The 19618-nt window shown below is 36.0% G+C and overlaps 2 protein-coding genes across 2 annotated transcripts in view; one reads left to right on the top strand and one right to left on the bottom strand.

Annotated features, from left to right (window-relative positions):
• Positions 1-19618, top strand: part of TFB1M (transcription factor B1, mitochondrial) — a 66664-nt gene that overhangs the window by 21271 nt on the left and 25775 nt on the right. Inside the window, exon 5 of the mRNA XM_036766923.1 lies at positions 9056-9175. Within this exon, the coding sequence (XP_036622818.1) occupies positions 9056-9175 (120 nt within the window). The remainder of the gene's footprint in view (positions 1-9055; positions 9176-19618) is intronic.
• Positions 16955-17614, bottom strand: CLDN20 (claudin 20). The gene has a single exon (XM_036766924.1). The coding sequence runs from the start codon at positions 17612-17614 to the stop codon at positions 16955-16957; it is 660 nt and encodes a 219-aa protein (XP_036622819.1).

Raw genomic sequence — 19618 nt, forward strand, 5'->3', positions numbered from 1 at the left:
CTATAATTCTTTTAACTTTAAGGAATTTAGGTGCTATGCCTTTTGTTGCATAGATATTTAGTATTGATAATACTTTATTGTCTGTGGCACCTTTTAGCAAGATATAGTTTTCCTACTTATCACTTTTAATTAGGTCTGTTTTTGCTTTGGCTTTGTCTGAGATCATAATTGCTACCCATGCCCTTTTTACTTCAGCTGAAGTATCCTGCTTGAGCCCCTTGTTTCAAGTTTGTTTCTTATAAACAACATATTGTTGGAATCTGGTTTCTAATCCATTCTGCTGCTTCCATTTTATGGATGAATTCAACCCATTCACATTCACAGTTATGACTGCTAACTGTGCATCTCCCTCCATCCTGTTTTATTCTGTTTATCCTTTTCTCTCTTTTTATCCTGTCTGCCCTCTAAAGTCTGTTTTGCTTTTTATTACTACCATCTTTTATCCACCTTTCCATTTATTCCTCACTCCCTATTTTTTTTTCTTACTTCCCCTCCTCCTTCTCTATTGGGTAAATTAGAAATCTATACCCAATTGTGTGTGTGTGTGTGTGTGTGTGTGTGTTACCTCTTTGAACCAGCTTAGCTGAGAGTAAGTTTCAAGTGTTGCCACCACCAAATTTCTATCTACTATAAAAGCTCTTCCTTGGGTCCTTTTTTTGGTGACATAATTTTCCCCATTCTTCTTCTCTCTTTCCCCTTCTCTCCTCCATCTTTTTTTCACTTACCTCATCCCAACATAATCAACTTACTCCTGTGCCCTCTGTCTATGTAGAGTCCTTTGAACTGTCCTAATAATGATAAAGTTCTTAGAAGTTACATGTATCATCTTCCCAGTAGGAATAGAAACAGTTTAACCTCATTGAGCCTCTCGTTTCCTTTTTCATGTTTACCTTTTTATGCTTCTTTTGAGTCTTGTGTTTGAAAATCAGATTTTCTTTTCATCTCTGATCTTTTCATTGGGAATGTGAGTCCCCTATTTCATTAAATATATTTTTTTTTCCCTTGAAAGATTATACTCACTTTTGCTGGGTAGATAATTCTTGATTGTAATCCTAGCTCTTTTGCCTTCCAGAATATCACCTTCTAAGCCTTCTTCTTCTTTAATGTAGTAGCTGCTAAATCGTATGTGATCCTAAGCATGACTCTGCAGTATTTGAATGGTTGTTTTCTGACTGATTGAAGTATTTTCTCTTTGACCTGGAAGCTGTGGAATTTGGCTATAATATTTCTAGGAGTTTTAATTTTCGAGTCTCTTCCAGTTGATGTTTAGTAGATTCTTTCAGTTTCTGTTTTACCCTCTGATTCTAGGTTTTAGAGGAAGTTTTCTTTTCTGATTTCTTGAAATATGATGTTTAGGTTCATTCTTTAATCATGGTTTTCAAGTAGTCCAGTAATTCTTAAGTTATTTCTCCTCAATATACTTTCTAGGTCAGTTGTTTTTCCAAAGAGATATTTAATATTTTCTTCCGTTTTTTTTTATTTTTTTGACTTTAAAAAATTGACTAAACAAACAGATTTCATAATAAAGGTCACAAGAGTCATGGACCTATGAGAACAAACTACTTTGATGGAGTATGGAGTATATGTAAATAACTGGCCAAATGTAAAGTATTTTTATTTATTATTAACACAGGTCCCAAAGGACCTCTAGTTACATTTGTTAGCTTTAGTTGAATAAGCAAAATAAACTTGTATTTCTTTAAAAAAATCTTATAAATTGGACTTTTCTAATACTCTCATCACAGCTTTGTTACAATTAAAGCTCCTATACTATGAGGCTTCATCCAATGGTACAGGAGAAAGAAGACCTGGGATGGAATCCTGTCTCTGCTGTGTGCTGCCTGTATGATATAGTATGATTTATTTAACCTCTCTGGGTCTTAATTTCCTCATCTATAAAATTAGGAGCTTGGATCGATGTTATCCCTGAGATTCCTTCCAGCTCTAAATCCTATGATCCCAAGACTTCCAAAGCATTGTTTAAAAAACATTCAAAACTTCGCTATCTTCATGAGTTGTTGTGACCAAAAAATGTCATTACTTGATGGCCAGCCTTCTGCTGAGAAACTACTTTGAACTTAATTAGACTGAGCTTTAGCTAACAGACATAAAGTCTATCACTAGGCTCACACATTAAACCATTCCAGTGTAAGAAGATCTGTCAGAATGTATGTGATGTGCTGGCACCAGCTACAAAAACCAAGGGTCATGATCATGCATCAAAATAGGAATTCCATAGAAGGTAACATTTAGAGGGAAATGATAGTTTAGTAACTTCATGGGAAAAATTCACTATAAAATTTTTTAAAAATTGCATGTGACTTTTCAGTTTAAAAGTACATATTGTTAAAACATGTTTTTAGGTTAGAAAACATGTTTTTTTCCCCCATTGTGTGCCAAACTTATCTAAAATGTCCTACACAAAATCTAAAAATAATACCTACAAATGTAACGTAGGAAAAAGTTTCATGAGGATCTTCTCATGTTGCTATAGAAGTGACAGTGTAATGAAAATATGCCAAAATTGAGGACAGTATTCACATCAATATGACAGCAATAAAGGATGAGTAACAGCAAAAAGCCAAGTCATAGTCATCACTGTAAAGATGACTGCTATAACTAAGTAAGCCACTGAAATCTTCTAATCATATTTTCCTTGTCTATAAAATAGATACAGTAATTTCTTCAAATAACTCACAAGAGAAGAAGGGTATATCTACATAATTTTCAATACTTTAAAAGATAAAGAGCTTACCCACCTGCCTAAATTTTAGATCTCTGAAATGTATACTGTGTAGCTGATTATTGCTTATCAAAGCTGTCAAATTAGGGAGGAACGCAAGAACTGAAATTTCTTAATTCAATGAAAATATTTATTGTGATTACTGTAAGCATTGCACCACACTGCATGCTAAGTTTGATATAATAATGAATAATATCTTTGGCCTCAAGGAGGTTAAAATCTACAAGAGATAACATGTGCCTAGTAGAGGGCATGGATAAAAAGCAACATGTAATATGGACAAAAGAAAGGTGTTATTGGGAGAATTTCAAGAAAGGAGAGATTACTTTTGGCTGATGGTTAGTAGTGGGGCAGAATAATAGAAGAGTTCTACAAAAGCTCTTTGGACTTCTAACCTACTCTCAAAAGGCTATGAAACAGTAGCTAATGCTCCAAATTTAAGCTTCTCAACCTCTCTGGAGCCTCTGACGCTGTTGGTCACCTTCTCCTCCTGAATACTCTTTTTTCTAGGAATTCTCCTGGTTCTCCTACCAATCAGACCCCTTCTTAAACTCTCTGAGGATCTTTGCTGGATCCTCAGACAGGCCATGCCCATTTACCCTGGGTGTCTTAGGGCTCTGTACTAGACCCTCTTCTCTTCTCCTTCTACACCACTTCACTTTGTGATCTCTTTTGCTCCCATGGAGTTTATCATCTCTATGCTGAAGATGCTCTACCTATCCTGCCCCAATTCTCTATTATACTAGAGAACATGCTTACTAAAGGACATGCAGACATCCATACAAACAGTGACAGATCATGTAATAGAATCAGAGAATTTTATATCTGAAAGGGATGTTAATATGTTCTACCCTTCATATTATAGGTGAGGAAACAGGTGCCAAATAACTAGTAGTGGCTGAGCTGGAGCCAGAACTGGCATATAGAACCCCCAGTAAAGCCATGATTTTTCAGTTTAGCAGTACTTATTAAGTGCCTACTGTCTACAGAAGACTGTGATTGATTCTAGGTACCCTGTAACATTTAATTAAAATGTGGTCCTGGTCTTCATAGATTTTACAGTCTATTAAGGAGTTTTGAAGATAGTACATAGACAAATAACTATAAAATTATTAGGTGCCTTTGGCAATTTGTGAGGAATAGGTGAACCAGAGGATGAGATCCATTGTTTCTGATGGCTAACTGCTACAGTTTTTCAAGGGTAAATCTTATTCTTGTTAAAATGATTGTGGTTGTTGCAGAGAAGAAATAGTATAGTCTTTAATTTCTCTAACTTCTTATTTTTGCATGCTTAGATATACTACTCAAAGTTTAGGGGTCAGAAGTTTCTTGTACTTAAAATTAAATAGTTTGGTATACTGACCTTTTGTTATGATAATTTATCCACGGAAGAAGGCCTTTGAGTTTTTGTATGAGTTTTAACCATAGAAATAGCTGCGACCTATGAATAGGAATCTGACACTAAATCTATGAAGTCTTGTACAAAGCACTTTATTACTCTTATGTCTCCATTTCTTTCACTAATGAATTGGAATAAATATTACCTCTTTCTGTTAAACTGGAATAATTTGTCTTTAGATTAACTTGTTTAAGGAGATATAGTTAAACTCTTTAGGCCTTTTGTGGTCACTAGAGGAAGACTATCATTCACATGTTAGAGAATGTATATTGGACTGGTATGAACAGAGCAATATGTTTCTTATATACATTAGTATATGGATTTCATGAGAAAAATATCCAGGACAAGATATTATTTGGAAAATACGTAACCATCTCTTTGGGGAATAAATTTTTAATTTTTTTGTTAAAGAATTTTATCCTCTAAATGGTCAAAGGATATGAACAGGCAGAGGAAGAAATTAAAGATATCTATAGTCGTATGAAAAAATGCTCTAAATCACTGTTGATTAGAGAAATGCAAATCAAAACAACTCTGAGGTACCACATCACACCTATCAGATTGGCTAACATGACAAAACAGGAAAATGATAAATGTTGGAGAAGAGTGGGAAAATTGGAACACTAATTCATTATTGGTGGTGTTGTGAAGTGATCCAACCATTCTGGAGAGCAATTTGGAGCTGTGCCCAAAGGGCTATAAAATTGTACATACCCTGTGACCCAGCAATACCATTTTTAGAGCTGTATCCCAAAGAGATCATAAAAATGGGAAAAGGACCCACATGTTCAAAAATACTTATAGCAGCTCTTATTGTGGTGGCCAAGAACTAGAAATTGAGGGGATGCCCATCAATTGGGGAATGGCTGAACAAGTTGTGGTATATGAATGTAATGAAATACTATTGTGCTACAAGAAATGAGGAACAGGTGGACTTCAGAAAAACCTGGAAGGACTTATATGAACTGTTGCTGAGTAAAGTGAGCAGAACCAGGAGAACATTGTACACAGTAACAGCCATATGCAATAACTGACTTTGATAGATTTAGCTCTTCTCAGCAATGCAAGGCCCTAAAACACCTCCAAAAGACTCATGATGGAAAATGCCATCGACATCCAGAGAAAGAACTGTGGAATCTGAATGTAGACCAAAGCATACTATTTGCTCTCTTTTCTTGTTTTTTCTTTCTCATGCTTCCTTCCATTTGTTCTAGTTCTTCTATACAACATGGCTAATATGAAAATATGTTTAATAAGAAGGTATATGTAAAGCTTATATTGGATTGCATGCCGTCTTGGGGAGGGAGGAAGGAAGGGAGGTGGAGAAAATTTAAAAAATTATGGAAGTGAATGTTGCAAACTAAAACTAAATAAATAAATTTATTTTAAAAAAAGAGTTTTATCCTCAGTCCCATTCCATTCATCATTTTCACCAGTGATTCAGATGAATTTATGCTTATCAGATTTGAAGATGACACTCAACTGGGATGGATAACTAACATACTTTATAATAGAATTGGGATTCAAAAATAATCCTAAAGGCTAGAGTAATAGGCCATATTGAATGCAATGAAATTAAGTAGAAATATGTGTAAAGTCCTAAATTTGGATCTTAAAAATTAGCTTTACAAGTACTGGATTGATGAGCCATAGTTAAACAACAATTCATATAATAAAGATTTGGTTGTTTTAGTGTACTCTAAATTCAGGCTGATTTAACAGTGTGACATGGTAGCAAAAAAGGAAAAGCTAACTTGTTCTTAAACAACATTAATAGAACCACAAAGTTCACAATGGGAAATGGTGGTCCTTGTAATCTCCCCTAGTAAGAGTTTACATAGAGTTTTATTGTGTTCAGTTGCAGGTACCACATTTTAGGAAGGGCTCTGGCAGGTTGCAGAGCATTTGAAAAAAGATGGTCAAGATGGTGAGGAGATTGGGCAGTATGCCATAGGAGCATCTCTCAAAGGAAATAAGGGTGTTTAGCCTGAAGAAGAAAAGACTGGGGGTTCGTAAAGATAATTGTACTTAAGGTATTTTAAGCTCTATCACGAAGAACAAGGATTAATTTATTTTCCTTAGCTCCAAAGAATAGAACTTGGAATAGTAGGGAGAAATTATAAGTTGGTGATTTTTGGTTCAGTACAAGAAAAAACACAATAAAAGCATTGTGCATAAGTGGAGTGGACTACCTTGAGAAATCCTCATCCCTGAAGGTCCTCAATAGGTAACTAACTTATTTGAGAATGTTTCAGGGGAGAATCCTCAGATCTAGCTTGGGCTAACGTGACTATCAAAGTCCCTTGCAGTCCTGATACTCTTTATCTTTGGCTAATTGAGTTTTTAAATTTCATATGGTAAGAATATTCTAAAACCTGCATTTTAATTGTGCCTTTTGAATTTTTGATGTGTGTTTTTCTGCTTCATGGGTCTGTGATAGACATGTTTTTCTTAATATGTTATAAAAGAGAATTCTATAAAACCAGTATTAAAACCAAGCACTTTAAAAAATCAATGACAATACATTTATGTATTTATTGATAGAGGGATATACATGCATATATACATATGTTCATACACATATGTATGTGTATCTGTATTTGTGTGTTTATGTGTCTATATGTATAACTGTTGGTTCCTTATTCTGATCCTTTACACAAAATATACTTTTGTTTTCTCAACATATTTTTCTTTACATTGGTGCTTCTACTTTTCTTGGTTTTCTATTATAGTGAGGGTACTGTTTTTTATTATGGTAGTATTATTTTTGGTCAGTTAAAAATTAAGCATCAGGGAATGCATTCCAGGCATAGGAACAACTTATATAAGGCATAGATATAATGTCAAATTTGGGGAAGAATGTAGATAGCTGAAGTATATGGGATTAAAATAAAATGTCTGGGGGCAGCTAGGTGGCACAGTGAGTAGAGCACCAGCCCTGGAGTCAGGAAGACCTGAGTTCAAATCCAGCCTCAGACACTTGACACACTAACTGTGTGACCTTGGGCAAGTCACTTAATCCCAACTGCCCTGCCTTCCCCCCTCCAAAAAAAAAAAAAAAGAAAATGTCTGGAAAGGCATATAAACACCACCAACAAATATTTATTAAATAATACGTAAGGCACTGTGATAGGCAGGAGTATACATTTCACAAAGGAAAGAACATTGACAACGGGGCATGATTGGGAAGGCTCTCATGCAGTGTAGGTTGGAGATGTCTTAAAGGGAGCTGGAGGAGTCCAGGAGGCAGAGGTGAGGTGGAGACAAGGCACTCCAAGTGTGGGGGAGCCACATGTACAAAGACACAAAGATGAGAGATGTGATGTGGCATGTGGCATACAGTGAGAAGGCCAGTTTGAATGCAATAGAGTTCATTAGGGGAATAGTTTTAGCAAAAACAGCATTGATAGGTGTGGGCCAGATTGTGGAAGTGCTACACCAAGGCTTTTATATTTTATTCTAGAGACAACAGGAAGTCACTAGGGATTTTTAAGTAGGAGGATGGCGTAGTCCGATCTGATTTTTAAAGTTATCAAATTGGCAGTGGTATGGAGGATGTATTAGAGAGATAGTTGGGCAAGCAGCTGTGTTGGTAAGCAAAATGGGCTCTTAGGACTCAGTTCAACCAAGTGCCCTTGAAGAGTTTGGCTTTTGTTTCCTTTGATTAATTCAGTGTATTTCATTGAGTCTTACTAGGTGCTAAGCCCCAGGCCCAAACCCCTATTAGATGCTAAGCCTATGTAGGTGTGAAGCTCCCAGGGTACTAAGGGGGGAGGTGCTAACTCAAGAGCCAATCATAGCAGCCTAAGTTCTGGTCATTCAGATGACGTTTGATGACGTCTGAAACGGTGTAAGAAGAGAATACAGAGCTATTTTCTCAGGGCTCTCACTCTTGGTGGCACGCTGATGCAGAGACTCCAGGCAGCTGTAGCTAAGAGCCCTCCAGCTCGTAACCCGGATGTTGGGACTTTGTTAGACTCTGATAACTATGTATTGGGATTTGAGTCAGACAAGGTCTGTCTGTCGATGTTTGTAATTTGTATTTGTTCCGAAGTTCAGGTTGTTGGCTTTTCCTCTGAACTAAGTGAGTTTATATGTATATGTTGGATTAAAGTAAGATTGTTCACCCTTTAACTTTGCTTTCCTTAGTAAAGCAGATCAAAAGAACCTGGGCTTTGGCAGCATTCTTGTTGTTGGGCTTGTGTTGGTCTTTCAACCCCACAACAGCTGCTAGCCAGATTGTTGAAACAGCAGCTTAGTGACTATAGTAGTAGTTCGGGGAACAATTAACCTATATGGAATTAACTGCATCCATAGCTTAGATATCATGGGAACATAGAAAGGGAAAGGAAATGGTCTCAGACAGAGCCTCAGAGTGGTTATGAGGTGGATAAGAATATAGCAAAGGAGCCTAAGAAAGAATGATGAGGTAAGTAGGAGGAGAGCCAAGCAAGATTAGTTTGACAGAAGCCAAGGGAGAGATTGTATTAGTAGGAGAAGGTAAGTCATCGCTATCAGAAGTAGTGTAATCACTCATCAAGCATTTAGACATCATTTAGGAGTCAGAAAGACAGACCTGAGTTCAAATCCAGTCCCTATCACATACTAGCTATGTGATTCTGATCAAATCACAACCTCTTCTACTTCGGTTTCCTCCTGTAAAATGTAGATCATAACAACACTACCTCCCAGGGTGGTTATGAGGGGAAATGAGATCCTATTTGTAAAGTGATTTTTAAACTTTAGAGCACCACGTAAATGCTAGCTATTATAAGCAACTACTTAGTTTTGTTTTTTTCGAATTGGCCACCAACTTTCCACCAAGTATACATAAATAATCAAGCTTTTATTCTATTTTGTCTGATTGATTTAATTTGGTACTAACATGGCAGTCCCCTTTTTTTTTTTCATAGAGACTGACTGCCAGTACAGGAAGTAAACAACGAAGTCGACTTTCCATCATGGCCCAGTATCTCTGCAAGGTTCAGCATTCCTTTACGATTCCAGGTCGAGCTTTTGTTCCCAAGCCAGAGGTAAGTTTTTAATTGCAGTTATTGTTAGCAAAGAGAGTTCAGCTCAGGAAATCTGACTCTAGAACCTAACATATGCAAGCAGACCAATCCCTTCAATTTCATTTTCTTTTTAAAAAATAAGAAACATAACATATGTAAGACTTCCACTTGATCCTTTTCATGACTGAGATATGTTTTTCCTCAGGAAAATAGATCTCAAGCAAAAATATGTCATGTTGATTTTTTTTGGTTAGTCTTCCAAGTAAAGTTTTGTTAAGTAGATAATTTCAACAAAACAACTTATTTTGTTATTTAAGAGATCTCATTTTGAGAATAAGTTGTGTGTAGTTGGATGTTAGCTTTTAGGTTTTGAATGCTGGTATTTATAGATTTGAAAGTGCTAAGTTATAGACACAACATTTCTCAGCAAAAGAAATAAATTTCTTGTGTCCATGAGGACCAAATGGCTTTTTCACTGCATGGTGCGCTGCTCTAAGACATTTAATATGAAAGACCCAGAAATGTCTCATTCACACTTAGCGCTCTGAAATACAAAGTCTAGCAAAGTTGCTATTCCTGGCTGCCACCTCATGTCATGAATCTTTCTTCATTCTCATTTTTCACATTCCTGGGTGATTCCAGGTTATTTGTCACTCATACTTGATGCCTTATAAGCAGTATAACTATCCATAGTAATTTTAAACTATAAATGAGGCAGGATCTAAGTGTCTACATGGGACCACCTGTGTACTGGAGACTAAAAGACTGTCCAAGTGCTGCCTTCATACACCTGAAGTCATCAAATAGAGGAAGGCCTCCAGCACATTCACTAGGTGGTCTGCATAGGTGTTGTGAAGGGATCTGGATCAGAAGAATGAGAAGATGTAGTTTGTGAACTGCATCATTAGAGGGATTCCCCATATACACAGGCTCTGTCAGAATATTAGATTAGATTGATAATTGGCCCCAGTGTATTTAGTTATTACTCGTGGTCTGTTTAGAAGTTGTAACTCAGTATTGTCGAACTCTAAAGTAGAAATAGATCCCTGAGGGCCGCATACCGATTTAGAAAACCACAAAATAACACTGTCTCCATTGCATTATATTTTTATTTATTTTCTTAAACATTTCCCAATTACATTTTAATCTGGTGTGGGCCTCCTCAGGAGTTCCCTGGGCCACAGACACCTCCACTGTAACTAATGATTATAATAATAATAGCTGACATTTATTTATATTTTACATTTATTATTTATAGTTTACAAAGCACTTTTTAAAGTGCTTACAAAGCCTTGCAGTTCCCTTAATAACTGCTTATTTGCACTCTTTACAGTGTGCGTTAGGATAAGGACTAGACGTGTGATTTCATTAGGGATAGTGCAGGTAATCACTTTCCTGCAACTTAGTCTGAAAGAACTGCCTTGAGCACTGAGACATTGTGACTTGCCCAGGGTTCAATAGCTAGTCTATGTTATTTGTGAGAGTTGAGCCTAGATCTTCCCCACTTTGAAGCTGAGTCTGTGTTCACTGACTAGACCATACTACTTTGGTGAGGGATGGATAGAACAATTATTATCCATTTCATTCTATAAGAAAGACTTAGGTTAAGTCACCTTCTCAAGGTCGTGGAGCTAAAATATGGCAGAGCCAAGACTCAGCCCCACATCCTTTGTGTTCAAGTTCAGTACTCTTTCCACTTAATGTTGATACTTTTATAACTGTAGGAGAGGAATTTTCATTTTAGGGGAAAATGTGGTCATCATCAGAGGAAGCTACCAGTACTGTGTACTAAGTTGTAGTTTTATTCAGATAAGGCATATTGTTAATTGTAGGCTATTTCAATAGAACACACAATTAGTTGGTCTTGTTATAGTAAATCATATTAGCCAAAGTCTATGTTAATATCCAAATTTGGCAAAGAATTCCTTAGGATAGGTGTCAGAATAAAACACTTCAGTGTTTGGATTTTGTTTATCTCTCTTGTTCAGAATTTTTGGTGTTCAGAAAATGTCAGACTTGTCACTGAATTAAATTTTATCAGTCCCATAGTTAACTTGGAATTTCATCTCCTCAGAGATGATTGTAATGTTGAAAATTATCTTTTGGGAAGCAGTTCTATGTTTTCTTTTTAGCCACATAGATGGCTATTTCATTATTTTTTCATAAATTAAGTGCCTCATACATAGTCAGTAAGCATCTATTAGGTCCCTGCTTTTTGCCAGGCATTGTGCTGAAATGCTACATAATAGTACTTAAAAAAGACTTCTTCAGTTTAATTGATTTAAAATGCATGTTTTTACCTGTAGTTATATATTACATGTCTCTCAATTGGTAATTGCTTTCCTCTTTTACAAACACTTCTATAGCCATATTCTGCCTTGTATTACAATTTAAACATTTTATTTGTGTATGAATATCTTTTCTTCTCATCAAGATTTTAAGTTCCTTAAGAGATTTGTACATATGTATGTAGAGTGCTGTTTAATGATAAAATTGAAATATAGATAGTGGAGGAGCCTGTAAAGTTTGTTATCTAAGTCATAGTTTACCTATTCAGAATATTAAATTTGTTTTTAGCAAAACATTTTAAAGTTTTGACAAATATAAAATGTTCATATCTTAAACAAATAGCATCAATCTTATTTAAAAACCTTTTTTACCATTTTCTTATGGTTAAGATTCCTGTAGTTACTTATAAAGTTACCCTTTCTCTTTTTGTTTTCTGTAAAATATTAATACAGATCCTTAATTGAACGTAATTACAGAACAAATTAGTACTCTTCATTTAAGCAATCTGTTGAGAGTGCTTATGGATAATTTAAAAGATTACATTTTAATTTTTGCTTATGTAAAATATTTTAGTGGGTGAAGAAGCTTTAATAACTCCTGAATGTTTTAACATTAGGAATCACAGAATTTTAGAGTTGAAAGGGATCTTAGGATACAGTCAACAGTACCCAAAAAAAGACTTATCCACTGCAACATACCCAGCAAGTGGCCATCCACCTGTGTCAGAAGACTTCAGCAAGGCAGAACCCATTACCTCCTGCTCATTGCACTTTTGAAAGGTCCTGAGTTTGTTCCTAACATTGAGCCTAAAATTACCTCTGTACAAACTCCATCCAATGTTTATAGTGCTTCTTTCTGGGGCCAAAGAGAAAAAGCTTATTCCCTATTCTATATAATGTCCCTTGAAATAATTAAACATAGCTATTACCTTGTTCTCAGGATTTCCATTTGACATGGGCTCAAAGCTCTTCACCTTCCTGGTTTCCCTCCTATAAATGCTCTTTAGCTTATAAATACTCATCCTTAACTATGATACCCTGAAATGAACATAATACCTGACATGTCTTTTGACCATGACAGAGAATAATGGAACTCTTACTTCCTTATTTCTGGATACTATACCACTATAAGGTGGACACCTGGGTGGCACAGTGGGTAGAGTGCTGAGCCTGGAGTCAGGAAGATTCATCGTCGTGAGTTCAGATGTGACCTCAGACACTTACTAGCTGTTTGACCCTGGGCAAGTCACTTACCCTCATTTGCCTCAGTTTCCCCATCTGTAAAATGAGCTGGAGAGGGAAATGACAAACCTTTCAAGTAGCTTTGCCAAGAAAACCCCACGTGGGGTCACACAGAGTAGAACAAGACTGAAAACAACTGAACAGCAGCTGCAGTACTAAATGCAGTCCAGGATTACATGACGTGTTTTTGGCTGCCCTTTTACATTGTTGACTCATTGAGCCTATTGTCCACTGAAATCCTTCATTTTTTTCCAGGCACACTACTGTTTAAGCACAACTCATCTTCTGCTTGTAAAGTCATTTGCTCTGAACACAAGTGTAAAACTTGGTATTTGTCCACACTAAATTTCATCTTGTTACTTTCAGCCCAGTGTTCTAGTCTGTCCAGATCTTTATTAGATTCTGATACTGGCATCCAGAGGGTTAATTTGCAGTATATAAATTTGATAAGTGTGCCATCTATGCTATTTGTTAAAAATGAAAACCATCACAATGCCAAGCACTCCACTGGAGACCTTTTTCAAGTTGAAATTTAACTGTTAATGACTATTTTTATCTCCAGTCATTTGCCTGGTTTTGAATCCATCTAATTATACTATCATCTAGTCTAAATTTGTATGTCTTTTCTACCAGAATAGCATAACAGACTATCAAATGGTTTATTAAAGTTTAGATAAACTATCTACGATATTTCATATTTCCTTGATCTACCAGTTTAGTAACACTGTTTGACTAGAGCTGTTCTTAATGAAACAGTGCTGCTTTTTGTAATCATTGCTTTCGTGTTCACTGTTCATCTTTTTTTAATAATAATATTCTAGGATTTTGCCAGGAATCAAATTCAAGCTTACTATTTGCAGATTTCTCCTCTCTTCCCTTTTTAAAATTGAGATAGCATTTGCCCATCTCCAGTCTTTGTGTGTGTGTGTGTGTGTGTGTGTATACATACGTATATATACACATACATACGTACATACATATATATCATTCTCCACCATCTTTCAGATACTGTCAGTGGCAACCACATCTGCCTATTCTTTCAGTTCCTGAAGATATAATTCCTCGTGGCCAGGTGCCTCTATTTTATTTAGGACAACTAAGTGATCTCTTCTGATCACCTTATTCATATTGGGTATCAGTTCCCTATTAGCTATCATTGCTCTGCTTTCCAATCCAAAGGCAAACAAAAATGGAAGCAAAAAAGAACTGAGGAATTTTGTCCTCTCACTGTTGTAAGTTAGCATGTTTCCATTCACCCTGAGCAATAGTCTTATTTCTTAGATTGAACTCTTAAGATCCCTTGTCCAGCTCTAAATCTGTGAGCCTATGTACCAAGAGTGTTCTGTAAAACCAAACTTTTGGTTCCCTGTAAAAATAAAGAAATACATACTTGCAATGGATAGTGTTTCACTCTTTGTAATGGTAGTAAGATCATATGGATTTGAAGTAGATATCTATTTTGGTTTATTCTGTTTTCAATTTTGTGTTAATATTAATACCTTCTCTGCTTACTTTACTACTTAACTTTTTTGGGGGGTGGGGGTGGAAAGGCACTCTGGGTTAAGTGACTTGCTCAGGGTCACACAGCTAGTGTTGTGTCTGAGGCTGCATTTGAACTCAGGTCCTCCTGACTCCAGGGCCTGTGCTCTATCCATTGTACCACCCAGCTGTGCCTTTACTACTTAATTTGTGATCAGTATCATCTTGTTTTACTCATGCCTTCACGCTGTCCACAACCCAGCAGAAGCTGTAAGGAAAACCTTTAAAGCTAAAAGACAAATATCGCTATCCATAGGAAAGAATAAAACTCAAAGTCTGTTCCAGAAATTGTAACAGTTAATTTAAATAGATCAAAACAAGTAAGTACTTCTGAATGAAGGATGTCCTCCTAAATTTCCTTTGTACTTATTTGCATATTAAAGAGAGAACTCAGCTCTTCCTAGGTTGGTATTTTGCATCAGTCTGAGTCATTATGTCCTTCCCCCAACAAAGAGCAGGTACAGGTACAGGTTCTTGTCTTAGTTTGAGTTTGGACTTTACAGTGTTTCATCATTAGTATGTTTGTTCCCCAAGGTGCTAATGTCTTTCTTTCTATTTACCTTGTGTCTTACATTTATCTATTTATTTGTCTTTCCACTTAGAATGAAAGCTCCTTGAGAACAGGAGCACTTTTTAATTTTTCTTTGTAACCCCAGAACTTAGCAAAGTGCTGAATAAATGCACAGAATAAATTCTTAATAAATACTTGCTTAACTGAGTGAATTCCTAAAACATCAGACTTGTCCATATCTAAATATAAAAATCTGTTAAAATGAAGAGTAAAGAATATTCCAAGCCTAATTTGATTGATTATATAAAACATTTTTTTCCTTTCTTTTAGTGCATTTGAGAACTGATCAATGTAAATCCAACTACATTTAAGCAAAGAGAACATCATAGATATCAAAGCAAAATTATTCCGGTTAAAAAGTAAAGTATCATATTAAAGTTTTTTGTCAGACAGCATTTTTTTTAGATTCATTTGTTCGTTTAGAAAATGATGACCATGAACAATTAAACTAAAAACATTTTGAACAGCTATAGGACCGTCTGTGATTTTCTTATGAAATAATTATTCTTCACTTCAGTTACTTCCTTTAAAATTTCACTATAATGCTGATGATGATAGCCATTAATATGCATAGCAAAATAGTTTTGAAAATTAGTTTGTTTCCCCTAGGTGACAAACAAAAACCCTGTTTTTTATTAGCAACTTATAAAAGTTACTATTTCCAATGGCATTACCATATTAGTAATTCATCATCTTATGTTATAGACTAATGAATATACATTAATAAGTAACAACAAATATTTCTGTAGCACTTTGAAATAATTGGAAAGTTATATTACTCGACTATAAAATTGACTTAAATATCAACTTTATTGGATCCTCCCAAATCAAGATTGTCCTAAGTTTCCTTTCTACCTAAATAGACATATGCAAATCAGATTTTTTTCTCTTCCCGATTAGAGTTTAATGTTTGGTAACCTTAAATTTGTAAGAGACAAAAGTGTTATAGTGATAGACGGACCAAGGGTTAAGGCCAGCCTCTGACACATTCTGGCAATATAACCCTAGGTAAGTCACTTAACCTCTCAGTGCCTTCATGCCAACCTTAGAGAGATTTTTTTAAGTTGCAGAACAGCTGATAATCTGCTTTGATAGGGGGAGTCTTATCAGGAGTTGCCTATACTATTACAGATTTGGACCAAGACAAAATAGTTATATGCTTTCCTTTATTCAAAACACCTTCATTTTAGTTATTTTATTGGAGGTAGTTTATTTAAAAGAAAATAGTGACCTTGTCTGCTTAAATCAGGCCTGGCAAGGGGCAAAGAATTTGAAAATAAACATTTGTTACCTACATATATGACAGTTTATCTAAGATTAAATGAAAGAGGTAGAAAATCTAAATGATTGGAAGTAAATGAAGGAATACTTCCCAGAGAGCTCACACCTGGATAGATGATGGAGGTAGGAAGGACATCGTGTTATTTTCCCCATGTATTATCGTTATATAGCTTATATTCAATAGATTAAAGGTCCTAAGTATTTTCTTTCTCCTGATGACATTTACCAATTTGCTCCCTCTTAGATCTAGCCTGAACTGTTTGGCTGAAAGATTAGCAACAGTTGGAAACTTATGTAAACATTTCCTTTGATATGCAAAAGAGAAACAGGGGCAGAGATACTAAACAGCAGGTGGGGGCTTGGGAGGGACATTTTTGGCAATATCTGAATGGCAGTGACAGCTTTTCAGCTCCTGACATGCAATTATATATTGTGACTTAAAAAAACAAAAAAAAAAAAAAAAGAAGTTACCATGGTGTTAGAGAATTGGAAAGCAAAAACAGATGTTACTTCTGGTTAAAAGCAGGACACAGAGCTTTAGTCTGAATTTTAGTCCTGCTGAATACTCAAAATGAAACATCAAAAACACACATTTTGGAACATAGTTAATTCACTTTAAACTAATGCTTCAACAAGTGAGCTATAACATTAATTAGCCATGAATTGCCCCATAATTCTTTTTCAAATAAACCTGGAGTATTAAATGTGAAGGTAACCAGCAGTTAAAAAAAATCCTGTAATACAAAATACCTTGTTAATAGTAATACACTATAGCATCTAATGAAGACAGTTAAATACGATTTCGATTTGTTTTTAATCTAAGATAAAAAAAAATAAACATTGATGGCATTTCATTCACCATATATAGTACACAATTATTTATACATAATCCTTCAGGTTATAGCCTGCATTATTCTCTGGCTGAGTAGTGAAGACACCCTGCTGCTTGGGAGGGTAGTGCCTAGCTTCTTGATGCCTTTTTAAACAGGAAGTGCAGAAAATCACACCTGCAACAAGTAGTAGTATTGTTGAAATAAATCCAAGGTAGATAGCTCCTCCAGGTTCATGTTTATTGTGCTCTGGGATTGTTGGGTCCCAGAAATTTGAAGTGATCTCTTTCATGTACCATGATGTGGGTATTAAACCAGATATACCCGAGAGAATAAAACATACTCCTCCAGCAAAAGTAGTACGGCTTTTGGTCTGTCTGTCCCCTCCTAACCGTGTACATTTCATGCCCACTGTGGAAATGCAGATCCCCAGACATGAGAGGATGCAAGCCAGTACCATGGTGGTCCGTGCAGTTTGCACATAGACAGGGAGGGCTAGGATTGAGTGTTTGATTGTGCAGCTGAACATCCCGGTGCTGTACCATGTGCAGTCCATCCACAGCCCTTGAAGTTGAATAATAGCTGTTATGATATTCGAGCCCACGTTTGCATTTACCTTCCAGTTTGGCAATAGTGTGGCTGTGATTATGCCGCAAATGCCAGATAAGGCTAGAATAAAAGCAAGAAGCTGTAGACCTGCTGATGCCATAATGTTGATCTGTCTGTCCCCTTTTGTCTGCCCGATCCTCTCTGGTAGATACTGTCCAATAAATTGTAGTCGTTCCAATGAAGACTGTAACTGGCTCTGTACAGTAGGGGGAAAAATACGCAGAGATAAGTAATGGAAATCAGAGAAATGGAAACAAAGGAGGAATGAGTGAATAAAAAAGCTGACATTTACAGTTGGAGCTTATCTGAAGGCACATCTGAATGTGACCCTGCAGTGAATGAGTGAGCTCTCTGTCAGAGAGCTAAGAAAGGGGACTGCACAGCTCTCCGATGCTTCCTTTTCATGCTTACATGAAGGATTATTTGAGGTATAGACTTCCTAGGAGTATAGCCTCCTTTGCCTCTCTTCAAGCCCAAGAGATGGCCATTATGTTCAGAGGAAAGATGGGTATTCTGTTAGAAAACTGAAACATCTTTGGCCACAATCACATTGAGATCAAAGAACTGAATTTACTCGCATGGGTTTTTGTCTTTTAGTTGTGGGAGCTCTTTGTCAGCATTTTCAACTGTGTAAAAAGCTTTTGCCTGAAGATAGTCTTCTGGCTTTACAATTAAGAAACAGTTTGAGTTTTTATATACGCAAGTTAAATGAGCTATATCCTTTTGCTAAATATTATAGCTAAGTTATTGGGGACAAAGAAAAAAGGTTGGGTTAATTTATGGAGAGGGATAGGTGCTAGAACTGTGATTTTATTGGTATAGGGAACTCCAAAGTGAGGAAGGAAACTCTCTGTCAGCACCTTCTTTGCAGTTTAGAATCCTAGCTGCCCAGGTTACTGAGAAGTTAAGTGACATGAGTAGGCTTATGTCTATTTTCTGTCAGAGGTTGGCCCTGATCCAGGGTCATTCTGACTGTTAAGGTTAGCTTATCATCCACTGTACCATCTTGCCTCCCAGTGAGCTACTTCAACCTTTCCTCAAATTGTTCCTGTCTCATATCTAGCAAATTGGCAGATGACAAAAGTGGGGAGGCCCAGTGTTGGAGGGAGTATGAAAAACCCAACCACAGTAATGCAGTGTTGGTGGAGCTATGAATTGATCAACTTTAGAATGCAGTATGGAATTAGGAGAACAAAGTGACTAAAATGTCTGTACCCTTTGCCACAGAGATTCCACTGCCAGGCATAGACACCGTAGAGGTCAGCGATAAAAAGAAAGGCCTCATCTACACCAAAATATGTATAGAAGCACTTTTTGTAGTAACCAGGAATTGGAAACTAAGTAGATGCCCAGTGATTAGGCAATGGCTAGACAAGTTATGGAATGTGAATATAATGGAGTATTATTGCACTCTAAAGAACAAGGAACCCAATAAATTCAGAGAAACCTGGAAAAACTTACATGAACTGATTCAAAGTAAAGTAACCAGAGCCAGGAAAGCAGTGTACACAGTTATTACAAGAATATAAATGGAAAGAACAACCACCAAAAAAAATTAATGTCGTGGAATTATGTTGACAGTTGTTTGACCCAAAATAAAGAGATATAAGAAGGCTCTTTCCTATTGCCTTTTGCAAAGGTGTGAGATTATGGGTGTGGTACACTACAGACCATGTCAAATTTTTTCAGTGTATAGGTTTGTTTTGCTGAACTGTTTTTCTCCCCTTTTTTATTCATCTTTATAAAGAATAGCTCTCTGGGAAGGGGAAGAATATATCAGGAAATCTAGGTAATGTAAAAATAAAAGCTGTCAATAAAATTTATTTTATACATGATACCCTTTCCTAAACCAGTACTTTATTCATTTAAACTGCATCTGCTCAAATCTCTTGAAGGAATTAAGCCATTGTTGTTTACTTATATAACATATACTTCATAACTCACATTTATGCACATGAAATCTATAACACACTTCTATCTTAAGTATTATATTCTATACTATAATAAAATAAGTTCCAAAAATTAGTTTTTAAAATAGATTTTTGGGAGTCAAGATGGCAAAATAACAGAAACACAAAGTGGCCTCCCTGCCATACTTTAATAA

The sequence above is a fragment of the Trichosurus vulpecula genome, chromosome 7 (assembly GCF_011100635.1).
Source record: "Trichosurus vulpecula isolate mTriVul1 chromosome 7, mTriVul1.pri, whole genome shotgun sequence".
Taxonomy (NCBI): domain Eukaryota; kingdom Metazoa; phylum Chordata; class Mammalia; order Diprotodontia; family Phalangeridae; genus Trichosurus; species Trichosurus vulpecula.

Bases quoted from the DNA above. Each gene is read 5' to 3' on its own strand.
- CLDN20 (XM_036766924.1), bottom strand. From the start codon at position 17,614: ATGGCATCAGCAGGTCTACAGCTTCTTGCTTTTATTCTAGCCTTATCT.